We start from the raw sequence: 21,415 nt of genomic DNA, 5'->3' as shown, positions 1-21,415 counted from the left end.
CCAGACTTTATTTCCTATATATTAAATAACAATTTTTATCAGAAGATGTCGGTCGACACAGATTCCACTGATCATCCTTAAAGTTTACTTCCAGTCTCCATGCTCTGAAAGAAACTTTTAAATAAAATGTAATATAATTATTGTAATTTCAGCTGTTTCTTGATCTAAAGTGTCGAGTCTCAAATTGAACATTTTAGGCATAACTTTCTTGGAAACCATCAGTGCACTTTTCTTGTGGAAAGATACTCCGGTTATTGAACAAGTAAAGACAGGAAAGAAGTCTGACATGTTTACACCATAAAATGATTACCATTTTATTTCCTTACTTAGTCTCAGAACATCTGGTGTATATTTAAAGTAAACTTTTGGATTTATGTGTTGAGACTAGGCAGAAAATTAACCAAGACATATGCATTTTTAATAACTATAGAATCATGAAAAATTATATAGTCTTTTTAACTTTAACTTTCAACTTTAAACTCTCTGCTTCCAGCCGTATCCTCGGGAACACTTAAGGCCGTTGCTATCTGTTTGAATCCCTTTCTCTCTCTGTGCAGTTCTCTTGGCCGAACATGCAGCGATACATTATTGTCAACAGTCCGATGCAACCGGTGATGGCCTCGATTGGCTGTGACGGGCCACACTGGATTTGTAAACTTGTGCTCCTATAATTAATTCTGTTGAAGAGGGTAAACAGCGGAGAGCGCAATAGTCTCTGAAAGTTGGATTTCAGTGTTGAACTGGGGAGGTGGAAGCTATCAGAAGTGATAATAATCTCATGAGGCGTCATTACAGCCCAAACATTTTTATTGCCAAATCAGGTACCTACGCCCCGACGAGTAGCCCTAATAGAGGTTTAACAGCAACCAGACTTGAGTTTTACAGCTGGATGTTGTGTTGGATTTTATTCAAACCAAGGATGGCACGAGCAGCTATTGAAAGAACCGATGAGCCAGTATTTGTGAGGAGTTAATATTGCTCATAATGCTCACAGTAGAAGTAGGAAGACGGTTCACAACTGTACAAAAAAGCCAGGTTAAAGCAAAGAGAAAATTAGTGAACGGATCATAACTAACAAAAGAAATAAATAAAAAAATAAACATAAAATAGCCAATGAGTTAAAAAAAAAATCACTACATTGTAAAAACATGAGCCAGTTTAAGTACCATACAAAGCATTGTGCTATACATCCAACAAGACACCTAGGCAACAAGCTGGTTTTTCTTTGATAAAACTGTAGAAAATCATTTTCTCAGTACCATTCTTAAAAAGAGTGGTAGGTGGCACATCGAACCAAACAGTTACTGTTCAAGTACAACATTTACAAGCCAGGAAAACATGTCTGACAGAAACAGAGTGTACCTTAAAAAATGTGTAAGTCCAGAGCAGATTCCTCTTGAAAAAAATGTCCTCAGAAGGCACAGACAGAGAAAAATGTGAGCCATGCAAAAGAAAACTAATGTTATTTTGTGTGTGTGTGTGTGTGTGCAAGGAAGCAAAACTCATGTTTGTTAGAATTACATAATACAGCAGATTGTGATTGTTCCTCCTTTACATTAAAGGGATAGTTCAGAAAGTTTGAAGTGAGTTCCCATTAAAGGTTATTATTTTACCTGCAGTAACTCTCTTGGGGTCTTCTGCTGGTATAAATCCACATTGGTTGGTTTTGTAACTATTGTTACATTTGCTTTACATAGTTCCTTACAGGAATTTTTTTTAACTTGCATTTAAAAATCAGTGTAGCACCAATGATCTTCCTGTGTGAAACACATACCAAGAAAGGGACATTCAAAGCATCGTCGGGCTGTGTTAAAAACATATAAAATTGGGCTCACTTAAACCGATATATAATATTTTTGTCTTTTGCACCACTTTTCTTTTCGAGTAAAAGTTTAATCTGAATGGAAATGCTTTGCTGTATACATTCTCAGTCTGCGTTTGCACAGGAAGGTGTTTGGTGGCCATCATTTCCATGTAAATAATGAACTTTCTTTAAATAAATAAAATATAAAAAACACCAAAATGCAATCATAATAACCATTTAAAAGGTTTGTAAAAATGCAGTTGCACAAGACTGGAGCATTTTTTTTCAAGATGGTACAAGCTTGGCCTAGCCATTAGCTTCAGCTAATCGGGCTTTATACGAAATGAGGGATATCTGCTGTAGAAAAGAGATCACCCGCATATAAACCTTTACCCAGATCTCACTTCAGAAATTGTAAGCTATCCCTTTAAAGCACTCCTTGTTTCAGTACTAAATACTGTACATGTGTGTTAAAACACGTCTTAACCGATTACAGAGATTTCAATTACAAATGCCCTTTTTTGGCCACACAGGAAGTGAAACATTTAGTTTGACATTCATTATATTTACAGCAGTTTATTAGTTACACAGAGCATATCAGGGTTTTATGTAAAATCTGTAGCCAGAAGGTGGCAATGGGATTGCTGATCCATTCATCGGTACCAAAAAGTGAGTCTTCTGTGCGCACTCGCGTCTGCTTTGTAAGTCCATCGCTCTGGGCTTATAGACGAGCCGACGTCTCGTTACAGAGACCATCAATCACTCGGAACGTGACTCCACCACGCACACCCGTACATTCACATCAAATCTTTTCTGTGCAACATTGTTTAGGCATCTTGCAACCAAGTGGGAATCTTTTCCAGCTCAGGTTTCACTTTTCTTTCAGTTTAAAAGGACATTCCTTGGCGACAGCTTCTGTCAATCATCATCAACACCTCCGATCCCACTCAGGGCCATTGTTCTGATTGACACGGATGCAAAAAGTTTTTTTTTTTTTTTTTGGAAGACATGTTTTTGAGAATGAAAAAGATAAATAAAATAAAAACAAATCATCTTCAGTGTACTTTTGACAAAAATACTTTTTTTATTTCTGCAGGACGTAGAGTCCAACATTCCCAACGCTTTCCGTTTTGCTTCAACTTCCAATCACGTTCCTTCTTGGCTTTCTTTGAGCACTTCGTCGTCGTTTCTTAATCTTTTCATAATACGTACTTGTCCAAACTAACGTGCGTTGATCCTCTCTAACGCGCAGGTCAGGCAACAACAAGGCTGCCTTCATGTCTGTCTTCAACAGGGTGACCGTCCCATTGGCACCTTTTTCTCTTCCCATCTGACTCGCTGTTGTTATAAATTTAGACCCTAAAAGTCACCTGTCTTTCAAATATACAGCAATTATTACATGAAGGTAAGATCTGTTAGACTGTTCCAGTATTTATGCCCTTCAGATGAATTCCAGTGTACTCCAATGCCTGACTGTGTCAATCTTATTAAGAGCAGGTTGGGCTCAGATTATTCCTGGTTAGAAACTACCAGTTTGTGACATAAAAAAAAAAGTTCTAACAACAACAAAGACAGAACACAGCAGCAGAGTATGAAAACAGTGCAGACTGAAACAAACAGTCACCTTTGCATAACCACCTGCTGTTTAGCATTCGCCCACTGAGAAGAGTCCCTCAAATTTAGAGCCGATTCTCGGTCTATGATGAGAAAAACTCTTCAGGACAAACAGGAGTGGGCAAAACGGGTCCATTTCCAGCAGATAACTGGAACCAATCATCCCAGATTAGGATTGGTAATCTCCATCCCAGTTCGGCATCTGCTAATTCTTTATCTCCAGAATGGAGGGGTTGTGGTCCAGGATGGAGAGAATAATCTTGTCCATGTACTGCCGCAGACATAAATTAATGTCCTCCTGTTCCTTCAGGGCTTCCATTAACTGTGGAGAAACAGCAGGGTAAAAATCATCTTATTATTAGTGCATCCATCGTCTTTGATACAACTAAAGATTATTCATTGGCAAAAACTGGTCTCTTGATTTTATTTAGGTACCCAAGACTAACAGAACTATTCTCTCTGTCTGATCTTAGATGACATGTAGTGTTAATGGGGAGGAAAACATAGATTACAGAAAATCTAATCAGGACATTTTATACTCAGGAACCACGGCTACTCACCACCACACCCCGCATAAATCAAGCACCAAGACGGTGCTTTCGGTTAAAATGAAAAATGATTGTCATCCTCTTGAATTAAATTTCAAAAAGCATAATAAAAACATAGCTTATTTGCATTGCCGAGTAGTTTTAAATGTTGACCAACACTACATTTATCACACTGTCCTGCTGTGTTTAATCCTAACACAAGTAATCCCTGACTACGGTGTGAGAACAGCCTAGAAGAGAATCAGCAGCTCAAAAAAAAAATAAAAAAAAAAATAAGGGAGAAAATAAAATAATGTTGATTCATTGCAACAGATGCATGCAAATGTTCACCTGATCTCTGGAGGCGTTGTCTATCTCAGCAGCTAGGGACTGGGCCTTGGTCTGCGTGGCAAACAGGTTCTTGGCTTCGTACAGGCTGAGGCTGAGGATCTGGCCGTTCAGGTCTTCGTTCTGCTCCCTCAGCTTCTGGGTCTCCTAAAATACATAACCAGAGCGGGAGATAAGGCAGAAGAAAGACAGGGCGGAAAGGTTAGTGTGGACAGAGCTTTTAAAAGCAGAAACTACTCTATCTATCAGGCGGCAAAAGCAGCTGATGTGGACGCGACGCTGGCCGGACGGAGCAGGGGTTATGTGTGTTAACGGGTTCCCCGCGCGGGCCGCCGCATTACAGAAGCTTTATGAGTGCGTTTGCTTTGGACCGCTGACAGGAAGCCAGCTTGCCGTTCCCTTGTTTCAACCTCGGCCATCAAACAAGGGAGCCGCAGGGCTGACCCGAACCACGCCTGGCCGGCTTCTCTCTACTCCAGGGTTATTAGTTGTTAATGGGGACGTCAAAAGGTCGCAGAGGCAGTTTTACCGTGAGCCCGGGGCAGCGCTGAGCCCCAGACAACCCCGGGAGATGGAAGTCAGGGGGAAGAAAGTCCTGGGACGCACATTGCTGGACACACACACACACATTTAGAGAGGTGCACAGTTAGGTAGCTCGTCTTTCCCAGGGATTACAGGCGGTGGGCCCAGGGGCATTTTGCATGGAGAGGTAAGGACAAAGATTAAAACACTTAAAGCCCTGAATGTGATACATTACCAACATTTTTCTCTCTCTATGCCAGAAAGCGCAACTTTATATGTCTATTTGAAGTCAAAATAAAAAACAAAGCTTTGTTGGCCTCTTGGATTGAAATCCTTTAAATAAGCGTTCATTCAGTCATTTTACTTCAGATTGTCACTACGCTACGTCCATCACTCCTCTGCTGCCCTCTTTATCCACTCAGCTGTTGGCTAATGCTTGTTTGGTTGTTGCTTTTTCCACTGCTGTTAAATTACCACGTCTCATTGCGCAAGGCATATTTCTGTTTTTCATTAAAAAAAAAAAGCAAGATGAGACTCTATTAGGTCTTAGCCCAGTGTTTTATATCCTTCCCACACCGACCTTTACCACTTTTTCCTCAATGGTAGAGGAAAAGATTGTTTTTCTTATTGATTGTGGAAGCTTAAGATAAATTTTTAATATTAGCCACTAAAATCATAAAGAAAGCATGGAAACTTAATCAACAGTAAAGCTCAGGTTTATGTAGCTGCAAAGCAATAAAAAAGTCATTTAAACTGCTGGCTGGCGCTTTAGCTGTTTTTATGCTGCCGTGCAGTAAAAAGCTGAGCTACATTAGTGAGTGACTCATTATGGGATCCAGATCATCATTATGAGCTTTCCGCGGTTGAACTGCACACAGATCTGTTCAATGATAAAAATCTGCTAGTCTGTGGTTGTGTTATGTTTGTGAGGGATTCAGGGTCAGGGGGCTTCAGTATGCTCTCTAAAACCAGCTAAACAAGAGGTCCTGCTGTAAATCCGTAATAATGCTGTACGTCTCCTTTAACGCTTTTACTTTCCTGAAGACTGTAATGCAGATTAGGGCGGAGGCAGCTGAAAGAGTTGGGGTCTCATGTATTAAACGTTGTGCAGAATCCAAACCTAAAGCCACTGTCCGCTGTAGGTTATAGCAGAAGGCAATGGCCTATCAGCCAGTCTTTCATCCCTGAAACTGCGTTCCCTCCCAATTCTCCCATTTACAAGGTCTTCCAGCAGTGCCAATGCATCCACCGCACAGCATTACACACGAGTGTATTTGACTGTTTACAGGAATTAAAGTACTTGCCCTCACCTTGTCACAATTTATGTGTCAATGTGTGGAACGCGTCGCCCTGGTGATCATCAGGGAGAGGAACGTGACGGCAGAAAACCCCGAAGACCCTTTGTGCAGACTTTTAAGATTTAAGATGGCTTATGGACATTTCTTAATTATTATGTATAGTTATGTGTCACCAGGTCAAGCATAAATAACAGAGATTTTGAATGCTTATGATAAAGTCGATCTATGATTAAAGTTTGATATAGAGTGAAATCAAACATCTGAGAAGAATCACCATGCAGTCTGGCTGCAATTCGCCACTTTAACATCTGAGTCGCCATTTTCCCCTGTATCCAAGATGTACGCCTGGGTAAGAGTTGCTGTGAGGGACACGCATTTTCCAACCAGGTTATTATTTTTTTTAATAGCTCCCAACTTGTTCGTGGAAAGTGACGTACGCACGGTTCAGACCCTGTTTTGTACATACGCACGCTTTATAAATGAGGCCCCTGGTCTTTATTACCTGATGCTACCGATCCTATATATGTAAACACACTAAGCAAAGGAGCATTTAAGACTTTCAAAGTACCAGTAATAAATTATCTTAAGGCCAGATAAATGTAGCAAAAATAAATTACTTCCTCATCAGTAATAACTGTGTGGTAGATCCCTTCTTACAGCGGTGTGAGAACTTTGAGGGACGTTACACATAAGATTGTCATCTGACCACTAGAAAGAGCTGCGCTCTTTAACATTTATCATGTTTATACTAAATCTGAAATATTCATAATAGTGCTGGCTGTATGTTCATAGTTATGTAGTTACTGCCCTCCTGGACTATCCAGTTTCAAGCTTTTGACAGTTGTTACCTTCCAGGATGTTCTACTATAAAGCTGATTTGTGTACCAGCACATATAGCATTTATCTCTGCTTTAAGCTTCTCCACAACCTTCTTTAGAGATGCTCTCTAACAAACCTCTTCACAGCTTATACGGAGATTCAGTCATAAACAAAGAGTATATCTGGTATATCAAACGCAGACGTCACTAATTACCCGACATCTGAAGGTAGCTTATAGTACTCAATAACATTTCAGGGTATCAGAGTAAACGATGACAAACTAGTGCCACACTTTTCAGATGTTTGTCACAAAAGAAAAACGTACATGATAGAAAAAAGTTTGCCTTCCACTCCACAGCTGGCCAATCAGATTAAATCAAAGCTTTCAGGCCACTGAAGCGAGTGCAAAACATAGCAAAACAGTTCAAAGGGTATCAATACTTTAAGTCAAGACACCTTAGATCTGCTGAGCCGGCTCCAGCCTGCCCCCTTGTGTGTTCTGAAAGAATGACTAAAAAAAGAGAAACGACAGAATACGGCTGGTGTTTAGTGTCGGTGCGACCGTGTTGAGCCTGAGTGAACTCTCTACTCCAGTCGAGATATCAGTAACCCATGCAGCGCAGGGCTGCGGTAAAAAGGGGACTTTAAAAGCTGCTAACAGGGGTCATTTGATTTATTGTCCAGCCCCATATCCCTGCTGGTAAACGCGAACAGAACTGCACCATTTAACTCCAGAGGAGAAGCGAGCGCCCCCCCAGGTCAGTCTAATCTCTGTAGTCGTAAAAACGCCGTGAGGGCCTCTCAATCAGTCGTGAAAAGTTTGACACTTTCATTTCTCTGGCAGCACATTTTTTCTGTTAGAGAGCCTGGGAGGAGGCTAAAAAAAGCATAAAACTATGTGGGAATGCTGGATTTCCATAAAACATGACGGCTAATGAATTATTCCAAAAGTGCACAAAACATTTATGAAGGAAAAAAAAAAGAAGGGGGGTGTACAATAAAATCTTTAGTGCTTCTCATGTTGTAACATTCAGGAAAGAAATGACTTACATAAATAGTAAAATAGCTCATTTCTCGACGCCGAAGCACACCTAGCAGCTAAAACACTCAGACTAAAGGACTGGAGCAAATGACTTTATCTTCACCTGCTTGAGTCTCTTGACCTCATGCTCCAGCTCCACCTCCCTGGACCTGCAGTTGAAGTCGGCCAGTCCAGTGGAGGAGCTGCGGCTCCGGCCGGGCTTCTCCACCTCCAGCTTGTAGAGCTGCAAGTGCTCCAGCTCACGGCGCAGGTCCTCTATCAACTAAACAACACAGAATGGGCCCGGTCAATAAAATCAGACCATGTCCAGAAAGCCTTTTCTGGGCCTAGCAGCTGACAACTTTCTGCAGGAGGAGAAAAACAACAGAGACATCTGACAGACCAGCTGCTGTGCAAACAGTGCAGTTTGCTGGACTCTGTCTGACGCCTTTAAATATTCCCTCCCACCTCCTGCATGGCGTCTTTTTCTTTCTGAAACTGCTCTCTGTTCTGTCTCAGTTTGTCCATCATTTTCCTGTACAGGTCCATCTCATCCTTCAGCCGCAGACTGGTATCCTCCAGCTTGTCTGTCATCCGCTGCTTCTCCTGAGGGGAGAGAGACACAGTTCAGAGCTTCTTCTCTGTTATTCATCGCGGTATTTGCGAAAAACATTTTCACAAGTATTGTATAAGTCTTACATCAGATCCTGTAACTAACGACAGTGACTAATAGGAGAATGAGGGTAAACCTGAATCTCTGTTCAGTACCGGTACGGTGTAACAGTAAAAAGGCAGCATTTGTGTACAGGAGAATTCAAAACAATAAAAACATTTATTTAATTTGAACTAAACAGCTATAGCCCATGCAGCCATAAAGGTATTTGTGGTTAACTTCACAGACATAAAAGGCTTTGCAGGACTGAATGACTTCTCTGATACTGAAGATAGAAGAAACGTCGCTATTAAATAAACTATTAAATAACTATTAAATCACTTGCCTGCTGTGACAGTATTTGGGCCCTAGGTGGCACTTGCTAAAAATGCTGGATTTGTTTTGCTTGTATGCTGGTCACTGGTGTATTTAAACCTCTTTGGGGCTTGCAAATTGGAAACCAGCAGACAAAAACCCCTGTTGATGCCATGGATTTAGAATAAATACGCAGACAGCTCTATCATTACCATAGGTTTGACGTATAGCTCAGATTGCTCTCCACTGCAGCTGAGGACCATCCATAACCTGAAGCGCCTCTATACGCTAACCAGGCATTCAGTCGCCAGTATATCACTATATCTAGCTTTGCAATACTTTGGTGTGGAGTGCTTTAGCTGATAGCTTTTAGTCTAGTCAGTTTTTTTGCGGCATTTATATGAAAAGCAATACGAATGTGTGCAGTTGTCGTCGTCTGTTCCAGATGTTTCCCTCGTCTACCTGCATGCACCTGCCGTTATGGAAGGAATAGGCGCGCCGTCATAATGGAGCTAACCCAACATGACGGCATCTTGGCAGGTCAGGCTCTGTGCCCACAAGCAGAAAATTATATATATATATATATATATATATATATATATATATATATATATATATATATATATATATATATTCAGCAAAAAATATATATATATATATATTCAGCAAAAAAAAAATATAATATATATATATATATATATATATATATTCAGCAAAAAAAAAAAAATATATATATATATATATATATATATATATTCAGCAAAAAAAATATATATATATATATATATATATATATTCAGCAAAAAATATATATATATATATATATATATATATATTCAGCAAAAAAAAAAAATATATATATATATATTCAGCAAAAAAAAATAGATATATATATATATTCAGCAAAAAAAAAAAAAAATATATATATATATATATATATATATATATATATATATATATATATATATATATATATATATATATATATATATATATATATATTAAACCTTGCTCACCTCGTCGAGTTTCTCCGTCTGTGACTTGAGTCGACACATATTAACAGTCATCTCATTGTTCTCCTCTTCCAGATGTTTAACACTGAAAACACAGAGTTCAGCAAAAAATAAATATGTATAAAATGGAAATAAATCAACCTGTGATTAATCTTTAAGACAGTTAAAACCAACGTGTGTGTGTGTTTGAACAATGTAGCCTGCCCTTGAACGCCTGATGGTTACACATTGTCAGAGTTAAAAATCCAGTTTTCTCACACCAGCACACACATATAGTGGATGGGTGCAGGGTAAACCATCAGCTTTCTACAGCTTTACCAGCAGACGGCATGAAAAAGGACAGTTAAAGCCTTTTTTACTGCAGCTAAAATATTCACACAAGAAGCTGAAGCAAGACCATCACGGAGAAGGCATTCTGCATAGTTCCTGCAGTGTTTATTTGGCTGAAGCAAACAGAAGGACAAAAATACTTAAAGGCAGCTGTTTAAATGATTTACTTATCTAAAGCCGTGACCTGTTGTGTTCCTCTGAAATCAAATTTAGCAAATGAACATCTGTCATCGGTAATATTGGCTGCATGCAGGTCAGATTTTAATCAGAAGGTGTCTGTGTTGCTCACTGTAATGTAAACCAGACTTAGTCTCTGGTTCTCTAAAATGTAGCTAACCAAATGCCTTAATATCGTCACTCTTGCAAAGAGGATGAATATTCAGGTTCTAACTATAGTTATAAATCAATTTCTTCTCAGAGCAAACATTATGTCTGCGAAGTACATGGTCTTGTTTTCAAATACAGTTCTATTGTTTTTCCGGTGTAAAATTTAATCACGTTTCAGTGAAGCTTTTAGCAATAAACCAGCTGTGTCTTTGTTGCAAAAAAACGACCACCTGATTGCCTTTTTTTTTGGTTCAAGGCTGCAAGATGGTTAAACTAACTTAGAACCACTGAACTTTTACAGTTCAAACGTTTACATTTCTAAGGCATCAAAGTGCATGTCTAAGAGTTGCTTTAGTGGGAGCCTGCCGGTGTGCGTTTCTCACCGACTGGTCAGCAGCTCTAGCTGCGTGTTCTTGTCCCTTTCCATTTTGCTGTAGGCTTCTCGGTGTCTTCTTAACTCCTCCTGGAAATTTTGCTCGGCGCGAGTCTCTTGGTCCTTCAGCTGCTCCTCAAGCTCATTTACCCTGCCGTGAAGAATTTGTCACAAAACATTTGCCTTAAACAGAAAATCAGAACCGACGGGAGCATCCATTATAAAAATACTACGGTCCCCTTCTCACAGGATTAAGACTGACCCACGGTCTCCATAAAGTAAATAAAAATCTGGAAAACCTCCTTCAGCGTGGACAGGAATTATGACGCTGCTATGCTCTTCATTCCTGTCATCAACCACCTATTTATGCCCATGATTGCGTCACCATTCAACCAGTCTGACCAAAGAGGCAGCTATGTGCTAGAGGATCACTCAACACCAGCCAGGATATTCCCTTGACCTTATTACAGTGTGCAGAATTTCCCTATACATATTTTTTACAAGTTATACAAGTTTTCTGCCCTTCTACAGCCAGATTCAGTCTTCCTGTGAAGGATGAAACACGACTGATCAGTTGATCAGCGACATGGCAGGATGCCGCTCTTTGAGCATACCTTGATGGGAACCATAAAAATGGTAAAACAATCCAAGTTCTTTGAGTTCTCAATTGAGCATTGTGGTCACATAGGGAGCCGCGGCTATTGTGCAATGAAATCATAAAACCCTATGAAGAGCTAATCTTACTGTCGCCCTAAATATGATGCCAGGACTTTAGCTTTGACAGTCTGGCGTGTCCAAGTTGGACTCTACCTGCAAAAACCTGGAACCTTTTTTCTACCTGGAAAAAAAAAAAAATCACATAACTTTCTTCAGTCTCCAAGCAAGCAGCCCAGCTGGGCCTGGAGGTGTGTACACTTCTCCCCAGCTTGGAGCCCGGCTCCTAAGAGAAGCCCTTTGCGTAGCGATTCCTGTGTTAATGAATATGGCATAGTAGAGCCTGAAATTAGAGTATATGTTATTGATTACAGCTACTATCTTTTAGGTTGTACGTGACAGCCATGGTGCTAAAAGTGCTGAAAGAACTTTTTTTGGAGCGCTGCCTGTGCTGTGCGGAGGTGATGATGTAGCAGCCGGGGCATAAGGCCAGCCTCGTGGGTTTAATTCGCTGATGTCCCAATGCATGCGCATATGGGAATGGATAAGATGCTGCCACGGGCTTCCCCACCCACCACCATGTACATGACCCATGCCAATCTCCCTATGGAGTTTCTGCTTATGATTTAAACCGGCTCAAAGAAACTGGATCAAAGAAAACCTAAGGGCACCTTTTCACGACCATCCACGTTCCGGCTTATTTCAATTTAGCCCCCTTAGAAGGGGCCCTAAACTTCATCCCAGAAAGCTATGATGAGCGGACCTTACCTGTGTACTAGTTGTGTGTTTTCCTGCTTCAGTTTGGACTTTAGGTCACTATTCATCAGAATCTCACTCTCCAGTTCAGCTACCTTCTTCTCAAGAGAACTCACCTGACAGAAACAGATAGCTTGATCAAATGTGTATTTATCATGTAAACGTGTTAAAAATTCACACTCATCATTAGAAACTTCTGGCCTTAAGAAAAACTTAAAAAAAAATGTGTAACACCAAAAACCAGGAAACTTCTACAAAAAAAGAATTAGGAAATGAGGAATGTGAAGCTTTTGCTTTCAAATAAGGTACTGTAATGTTATACTATTTATTATCTACTTGGCAACAGATGCATAACGATCACTAATCAGTTCATTCTCCTGAGGAGCACCAGAGATGTGGCTCACCCAGGATGGGTTTAGCCTTGTGAGACCATCCTGACCTCGCGAGCTTTCAAGGTTTCACTCGCAGATCAGTCTGGCTACTCTCCGTTAAAGAAAATTTGGAGCCGTTCACCAAACGAACGTCCAATCAGCGTTGGCTTTGAGGCGGGTTGAGGTGTGACGCAACGAGAAGCGCGACAGTTCAGTCTAAAGAACATGGCGGCTTCAGCCGATGAAACTAGCGTTAGCGTGGCTATCGAGCAAGTTTTATCGGAATTACAGAGTATTTCTTCACTGAAAGAAGAGCAAAACACTGCTCTGGAGGCTTTTCTCAGAGGAAAAGATGTTTTTGCTCTTCCCTCGACTGGTTTCGGCAAGAGCTTGTGGTTGTGTTTTCGTCGTCGCTGTTAGTACGTCATATGCTTCGTTGATCTGATTGGTTTATTTGGCCCGTCTATCACCATCATAGGCCAATCAGCTAACCAGTATTTTCGCCCCTTCCCAAAATTACTTCAACGGAAGGTTTCCAGATGGATATGCGGAGCAAATCCATCTGGCAGAGTCAGGTTAGGATGGGTTGCCGATCCATCTAAAAACAAGGCCTTCCATGCATTAAAGATTCAGATACTCCTTTCAGTTTCAGGAAGAACAAAAAGAATCGTTGTGATGTTTACCAGGCCATTCATCCATAACTAACGTCCCTTTGTTTTGGGGGATTTCAGCTGCATGTTACGGCTCCTGTCTGAGCACAGCTCTGCATTCAGCCCGCAGACACAGAGGAAGCAAACCAACTCTCACCTTCTCGTTGATGTCCACGTCACAGGAGTCAATGCTGTCTCGGAAAAGGTCTTCCGTACTGCCGTTCCGGCTGCTTAGGTTGCTGTTATGGAGCAGCTGCCTGCTCACACACACAGATACACGCACTTAGGGAATATGGAGCAGGCTGCTGAGTGCTTCAGTATCTGCATTTAACGATGACATTCTATTGCATGACGTTACTTCTGCCAACCCCTTTTACAGCGATGGAAAAAGTTCTGCGCCATAATAATAGATATTATAAAAGTAGTGATAAAGAGATAGGTGGGAAGAGGAAAATGGTAGGAGAGAAGGAACATAAATAAGGAATAAAAGAACAGATAAAGAGAGCCGTAAAGGAGTGGGGGTGATCAAACCAGACATGTACACCGGAAAAAAAACAAGGAGATGGGGCCAAACCCTTATTGAGTACATATATCAGGCTAGACGGGCTATTTTCCCTCACTCCCTATAACTCAGTTAGTGCTCCTACAATTCAGACAAAAGCTTTAATAGAAGACATCTCACGGGTCATTGGTTACCTAGCTGTTGCTGTTGCTGAAAAAGCTCCAGCCTGGGAGACAATATATATTGTAAAGGCCAGATATCAGTTTTCAGAACCAGAAAACTTGAAAGCCGTAAAAATATCAGACGTTAACAATGACGTTCCACCATTTTTTAAAGCCCAGAAGTCATTTCAAAGCATGCTTTTTATGACAAGAAAACCCCAGAAAAATCAAGAAATTAAAACATTGGGATTACTCAAACAGATAAGTGGCTACTTGTTGGGAACATCATATTTCTCCTCAACCAGTCAGTTCGTATTTCTACGTTTCCTCTGTTTGTGTGAAACATGTGCTCATGTCTGCATATTGCGTGGTTCAGAAAATAATTGCGCGGTGTATGGTTATAACTCCAAATAATTAGCTGTAGCTGTGAAGAAGTTTGCTTTTCAGCGTGTGAGCCAAATGAAAGAGCGAGAGCTTGACTACAATGTTGTGTGACTGTACCGGATTTTAACTACCAATCACCAGGTGTGGCATTAGTTTAAAGTTAGTTTTTAGAGTCAAACAGTATGTTGTTATGAGAAAAACCAGCAGTAGGCTGTAGTGCTGATTATAAACAGATTAGGTGAGACTTTCAGCTGCTTCCATTCACTGGGGCTATATTTTACACACAATATAATGCAAGCTATTTTGTAGACTGTCAGGAGAAATGGGGTGTTGGCACCTGTGTGCATCAGAGCAACAATGTTGATCAGAACCAGAGCAGAAATTAAGTCTTAATTACGTCACTTTTTATTTTTGTATTGCAGTTCTCGTTGCAAGCAGCAATTCACCTCAGTGGAGAGCTAAAGGGCGTCTAGGCTTACAACCAAGTTCTTTTAAATCCGTGTGTGGACGCCAGTCTGTTAGGTCTTTATGCTACCACCTTTGGGGCAATATTTTCATTCCTCATCCTCACTTGACACATCCCTGTATAAATCTCTACTTTTTGAACTCCTATTCAAGCCTCAGACTTTGCTATCAATATCTTATGTATTGTGTGATGTTCAGTGTTTTAAAGTAGCTGTTATTAAACCTTTACTTAAGAAAACCTCTCTTGATCAATATGACTTAATAAATTACAGCCCTATATCTAAAGGCAGATGACTATTTACACTGAGCCTGGTTCTGCTGGAGGTTTTCCTCCCTGTTAAAGGGGAGTTTTCCTCTCCACTGAGGGATTGCTGCAAAGCCATCGACAATGCAGATGACAATGCACAGGACCCCAGGCCGGAATCGAACCGCGGTCAGCCGCGTCGAGGACTATGGCCTCCGTATACGGGGCGTGCTCACTACCCCAGCGCTATCAGAGAACACCCCCGAATAAATGTGTTTTGAGACTTAAAATCAGCAGTAGATCATAGATCTAGCTGGAGCTGATTCCGCAACCTGGGTGTGGCAAATCACCTTATAGATAAGGCAAGGCAAATTTATTTGTATAGCAGCGCAGTTCAGTACAAAGACAATGCAAAGTGCTTTACATGATTAAAACAGGAAACCAGAATAAAAGCAAGTCAAAAACACAACATGGGAACTAGTCCATGCATTTGTTACTTCAAGGCTGGTCTATTGTAATTATTTACTATCAGGAAGTCCACAAAATGCAGTTCAAAGTCTTCAGCTGATCCAAAATGCTGCGGCAAGAGTTCTGATGAAAATCAACAAGAGGGATCATATTTCTCCAATTTTAGCTTCCCTTCATTGGCTTCCTGTTAAATCAAGAATAGAATTCAAAATTCTCCTTCTAACGTATAAAGCCCTTAATAATCAAGCTCCATCATATATCAGAGCTCTGATTACCCCGTATGTTCCTAACAGAGCACTTCGCTCTCAGACTGCAGGTCTGCTGGTGGTTCCTAGAGTCTCTAAAAGTAGAATGGGAGGCAGATCCTTTAGCTATCAGGCTCCTCTCCTGTGGAACCAACTCCCAGTTTTGGTCCGTGAGGCAGACACCCTGTCTACTTTTAAGACTAATCTTAAAACTTTTCTTTTTGACAAAGCTTATAGTTAGAGATGGTTCATGTTATCCTGAGCTACTTCTATAGTTATGCTGCTATAGGCTTAGGCTGCTGAAGGACATCAGACATCACTCTACTGAGTTCTCCTGTTCTCCAATTTGCATTTTGTTCTCTCTCTTTTATCTTCATAGTAGGTACACCTGGTCAAGCGTTCTGTTAGCTGTGACATCATCCACAGGAGGCAGATTATCCGCTATTACCATATAACATAGAAAGGATTCCTGGATCAATGTGTGTTTTCTGTGCTTTTTTGTCTCTCTTGTTGTGTCTCTGCTCTGTCTTCTGTAAAGTCGGTCGAGGCAGATGACCGTTCACACAGAGTCTGGTTCTGCTGGAGGTTTTTCCTTCCCGTTAATGGGGAGTTTTTCTTTCCACTGTCACTTCATGCTTGCTCAGTATGAGGGATTGCTGCAAAGCCATGGACAATGCAGACGACTCTCCCTGTGGCTCTACATTCTTTCAGGAGGAGTGAATGCTGCTTGTCAAGACTTTGATGCAATCAACTGGTTCCCTTATATAGGACATTTTTGACCAATCTGTATAATATGATTGAATTTGACTTTGTAAAGTGCCTTGAGGTGACATGTTTCACAAATTGGCGCTAATTAAATAAAATTGAATTTAATTGAAATGAAAATTGAATTGAAAATGGAAACTAAAAACAATTTTTAAAAACAGTTGGACTACAAACCTGAACTAATGATTCAGTAGAACAGTTTAACTAGAACAGTCAAGGGCAATACTAAAGAAATGTGTTTTTAATCTTGATTTAAAAAAAACTCAGGCTTTCAGCACTTTTACAGTTTTCTGGGAGTTTGTTCCAGATAAGTGGAGCATAGGAACTAAATGCTGCTTCTCCGTGTTTGGTTCTGGTTCTGGGTATGCAGAATAGGCTGGAACCAGAAGACCTTAATGGTCTGGAGGGTTGATACACTGATAACAAGTCTGTGATGTATTTAGGTGCTAAGCCATTTAGGGATTTATAGACTAACAGAAGTATTTTAAAGTCTATTCTCTGAGATAGATAGTGCGTGTGAAAGTGCATGCAGGGTTGTTTGTCCCTTTAAATGGACTGACTGCCAGTTCGGGGGGTACAGTACCTGCCTCTCACCCACTGACCACATGAGATGTGTACTATGCCTTCCATAGCCCCCCACCTAATAACCCCAGTTAGGATTAAGTATGTACATACAATGAATGTATGATATGTTCCCTTTAGGCTTGTATTTTCTCTGAATAGCTGGTTAGTGATTACCTGTTTAGCAGTGGAGACCTAAGTAATAAGCAAGCAATAAGTGCCTTCTTCTACCATGTGTTGATGGTTATGTCAACAAACATGTCAAACTCAAGCAGTGCACCTCATATAATGATCTTTGTTTCCGACCAGCGTGTTTTTAAAAACACATATTTACATACACGTGATTGACCTACCTTCCAAAAGCAGTGGTGGAGATTTTTCTGCTGGGACTGTAAATATGAAGAAACAAAAATCTCATTAGTTTGGTTTTCTTTTTTTTCTTTTTTAAATACAGAGAATCACAATTAATTTGAATAAAAACAAACATGATAATTACAACAGAGTAGCACAAGAAGCCAATATAAGTAAACGCAATCCCACCATGCTTCTTGATCTTAATTAGCCTCCTGAGAACTGGCTCCCTTCAGAGACATTTCTCCACTATCTACCTTTTAGTTTCAGTTAGGGCTCTCTTTTATTCTTTCCCTTTCACCTCTTTAAGTGTTTTCTTTCTCCTGTGCACGACGCATTATTCATAAAAGGAATGCAGGTCCAATAAGAAGAGCCATTGTGGATTTCACAAAGGGGACAAACAACGCAAAATAAACCAGACACTGACACGCATTATTCTGCTAATTCTGACACTCCCGATGACTGAAATATGTCCATCAATTGCGAGCGTACGTGCATTGCTGTTTTTAGGTCAACTGTACGGCTAAAAATGGTGACCATGGATTATGTTTCCATAAATAGTTACCCTGCGATAATGGTTGTTGAGGTAAGCACCGGAAAGACCGCTTTACAATGTGCGTCTATGTGTGTATATGTACACGTGCAAAACAGCAGCCCTATGAGCACCTTTGTGTGACGATACGGCATCACTTTTATTGTACTATGGGGAAAATAAGGAGCACTGAAAGCAAACTGTGACTCATCAGTACAAAATGAGAGAAAGATACCAGACAGGAAAAGACCTGCAGAGTGCCTAAGATAGCTGGCAGCATCTGTTTCTGTTTACCTGGAGAACGTTTGTCTGTGTGGAATTTAATCCCACTATAAATCCAGATGTTCTGTAAAGGCCTCAAAAGTTTCTTAGAGAATAGCAGCATCAGCAAGACCAAGGAACACGTCAGACAGGTGGGGAAGAGTAAGACAAGGGTAGCTTACTAAACAGTATCACAGGCTTTTAGAATCTCACAGAGCACTTTGGCAAAACATAATATGAAAATGGAAAATGGAGTACGGCCCAACTGGAAACCTTCCAAGACCTAGCCATCCATCAAAACAGGGGCTGAGCAAGGAGAGCATTAATCAGAGAAGCAGCCAAGATGGCCAGGGTAACTCTGGAGGCTGCAGTAATGCCAGGTGATGCCCAGCTTTGGTGTGTACCACCACAGAACCACCTGGAGCTTAATCCGCTCAAGACAGTGGCGATGACGGTGGGCCTCCGGAGAACACCCCCCACACTGCCTCCCCTCGCCATTCTTAACAACACTGTCTGCTGTAAATCACTCCCAGGTCCATCACGGACCTGGGATGGTCCTCACTCAGACACTGTTAGGAAGAAGGCCCAGCAGAGGACGTGCTTCCTGTGACAACTCAACATGTCCAACCTTCCACAGGAGCTGCTGGCCATCTCCTTCAGAGCCATTATTCAGTCTGTCCAGTGTTTGTTCATCACTATGTGAGGGCATAGCGGATGGTCAAAGCAGACCTGGCTTCCGTTCAGGACCTGTACAGGTCCAGGGTCAGAAAAAGGGCAACTAACATCTCTGCACACAAACTGTTTAGACTTTTACGTTCAGGTCGCCGCTACAGAGAACTATTTGCTAAAACCAGCCGCCACAGAAACAGTTTCTTCCCCCTGATGAACGCAATGAACACCTCGCAGCCTGAGTAGTCAGCTACAGGGCTGTGAAACGTGGTAAGCATATTGTACTTTCACAACATCCCTTTTCCTTTACATCCAAAATACATACTGTTGGTACATGTGTACCTAATGTCTGAATGTTGTGAGCATTGCAACCAAAGTCAAATTCCTTGATTGTGCACAATCATGGCCGTATAAAGATGATTCTGACAACGAGGACAGGGAGGAGGTGGAGCACTCTTAAGAAGGGGTAAGCGATGCGGCATTGTTAAAACAAAGACCAAAGTAGGTGATACTGCCACAAACATGTAGGAGTGGATGCTTTGGTTAGATGACGCCAAAACTGAACCCTTTGAACAACATGCAGACCTCTGTGTCGGGAAAAACTAACATCAACCTCTGATCTTCCCCGTAAAACATGGTGGTGGCAGCATCATGCTGTGGGGATGCCTTTTGTTTGCTGGAGCAGGAACTATGGATCATTTTCTTTGTGTTGAAAAACAAATAAAACTGGAAAAAGCTTGTTGTTGCAAACTAAAGAAAACGTGAAAATGTTTGACGGTAGGAAATCCCTTTGCAAGACACGGTACGGGTTCTGTTGGGGTTCTGATATAATTACAATAATACATCCACCTTCAACATCGATACTTTTGCTTTTTGCAACAGACCTCTATAAGCCTAACTAGAGCTTGAAAGCTGTTATTTTTTGTTCATATTAGCTGTAAAAATGTATGTGAATAGCGTGACATTAATCTGAAGTCAGAAAAAACACTTGATCAGTTTCTGTTGGATTGTTCTTTATAAACTTGGGTGACTCGAGTGGTTGTCCTCCAGAAGTTGAAACAAACCATGCAGCAGATTCTTGTAATTTTTAAGTAGATTTGTGAAGTTATGACATACTGAGATGTATTTTGTTTTTTCAGCAGAATCACACATTTTGTATGCAATCTCATTTTCTTCACTGATTTTCTACTTTGCAGCCGGTTAATACTTTTTTAAAAAGTACTTGATTTTAACCACAAAATGCTTGAGTACAGGGCGAAGACTAAAATTTCCAATGGTTTGGCCTTTAAGCCACTCCTCATCACATCTTTTGCAGTCTGATCAGATATTAACCGGGCAACAGTCCAAATAATCAGTTTGTCTGCCGAATCAACTTGAAGTCAGAACAACCGCCTTGGTTCCAGAGGTTAGTTTTGCATCGGGCCGTCCGTTACCTGTTAGCCCTGAGGTTTTTGAGGCGAGCCTCCAGGTCATTGAGCAGGTTGACCTTCTTGCTGCACTGAGAACAGTAGACGTCCATGAGCTCGCCGGTGTACTGATGACGCACTTTACGAGGCGTCTGACCTGCGCTGGAGACACAGACGGAAACACACAAACTTTCACTTCTCCTGCAAAACATAATCAGTGTTTTAAGGTGTTTTAACATCTCACATACATAACAATGAGCACTGAGTGATAAAGTGGAAATAATCCCGCCTGCTATTCTTGAAACCAACATAAAGCAGGAAGGGACACATGGGCAGGTGACATTAAGCCACATTAGAGGGAAAATAATGCACTCTCGGCCGCAGTGGGCTACGTTTTAAGGTTGCTTCTTTCAGTATTTCTATGAAGAGAAACTGAAAGAAGCTTTACAGTATAACTAACAACAAGAGGACAATAATTATTCTCATTCCTGTTAAGGTTATCATGAAAGAAAAAGTTCAGTAGGGATGCTGTAAATGCTATTTCTGCTCCTCGTTTACTCTAACATGGGCTGGTAACAATGATCAGTTAAAACAGTGAGCTCTCAAAACATAAAGACACCAGAGAAAATGTATTTCTTTGCCTACAAAAGGCTGTTCTCATCGGACAAAGTAATCATATTTACTTCAAATAACAAAACATATTGATCAGGGTCATCCAGGCTGTTCAGCCAGCTCAGTCTTCATGTTTTTATGGCAGATATAAGTATTTTGGTGAGAAATATCATGCAGTTTGAGTATTTGGCAGATATCACCTAATTACAGCTCTGTTCATCCATAACTTAGTTTAAGTGACTGAATGTATTAGTGATTATACAGCAAAGCCACGGCCTGTACTTTATATGTGGTCATTATTACTGTAGTATATACTGTATGTAGTCATGTGACTGTGTGAAATAACTACATATGTAGCTGAATGTATAGCTTTAACTGAGGTCTGATCAGACAGT

The 21,415-nt window shown here is 40.8% G+C and overlaps 1 protein-coding gene across 2 annotated transcripts in view; it reads right to left on the bottom strand.

The window, feature by feature from the left end:
• Window positions 1-789: 789 nt before the first annotated feature.
• LOC105936694 (rab11 family-interacting protein 4A) overlaps window positions 790-21,415 on the bottom strand; it is a 41,704-nt gene continuing 21,078 nt past the window's right edge. The window contains exons 4-14 of one of the 2 annotated variants that reach the window (XM_036136835.1): window positions 20,436-20,570; window positions 17,543-17,578; window positions 13,552-13,651; window positions 12,386-12,489; window positions 10,974-11,114; window positions 9,937-10,018; window positions 8,422-8,559; window positions 8,078-8,236; window positions 4,823-4,903; window positions 4,297-4,440; window positions 790-3,740 (exon numbers count right to left, since the gene is read on the bottom strand). In XM_036136835.1, the coding sequence (XP_035992728.1) occupies window positions 3,624-3,740; window positions 4,297-4,440; window positions 4,823-4,903; window positions 8,078-8,236; window positions 8,422-8,559; window positions 9,937-10,018; window positions 10,974-11,114; window positions 12,386-12,489; window positions 13,552-13,651; window positions 17,543-17,578; window positions 20,436-20,570 (1,237 nt within the window). In that variant the 3' untranslated portion in view covers window positions 790-3,623. The remainder of the gene's footprint in view (window positions 3,741-4,296; window positions 4,441-4,822; window positions 4,904-8,077; window positions 8,237-8,421; window positions 8,560-9,936; window positions 10,019-10,973; window positions 11,115-12,385; window positions 12,490-13,551; window positions 13,652-17,542; window positions 17,579-20,435; window positions 20,571-21,415) is intronic. The other variant, XM_012877650.3, reaches the window with a different exon arrangement.

The sequence above is a fragment of the Fundulus heteroclitus genome, chromosome 5, assembly GCF_011125445.2.
Source record: "Fundulus heteroclitus isolate FHET01 chromosome 5, MU-UCD_Fhet_4.1, whole genome shotgun sequence".
NCBI lineage: Eukaryota > Metazoa > Chordata > Actinopteri > Cyprinodontiformes > Fundulidae > Fundulus > Fundulus heteroclitus.
This window is presented reverse-complemented; position numbering and strand designations above follow the sequence as displayed.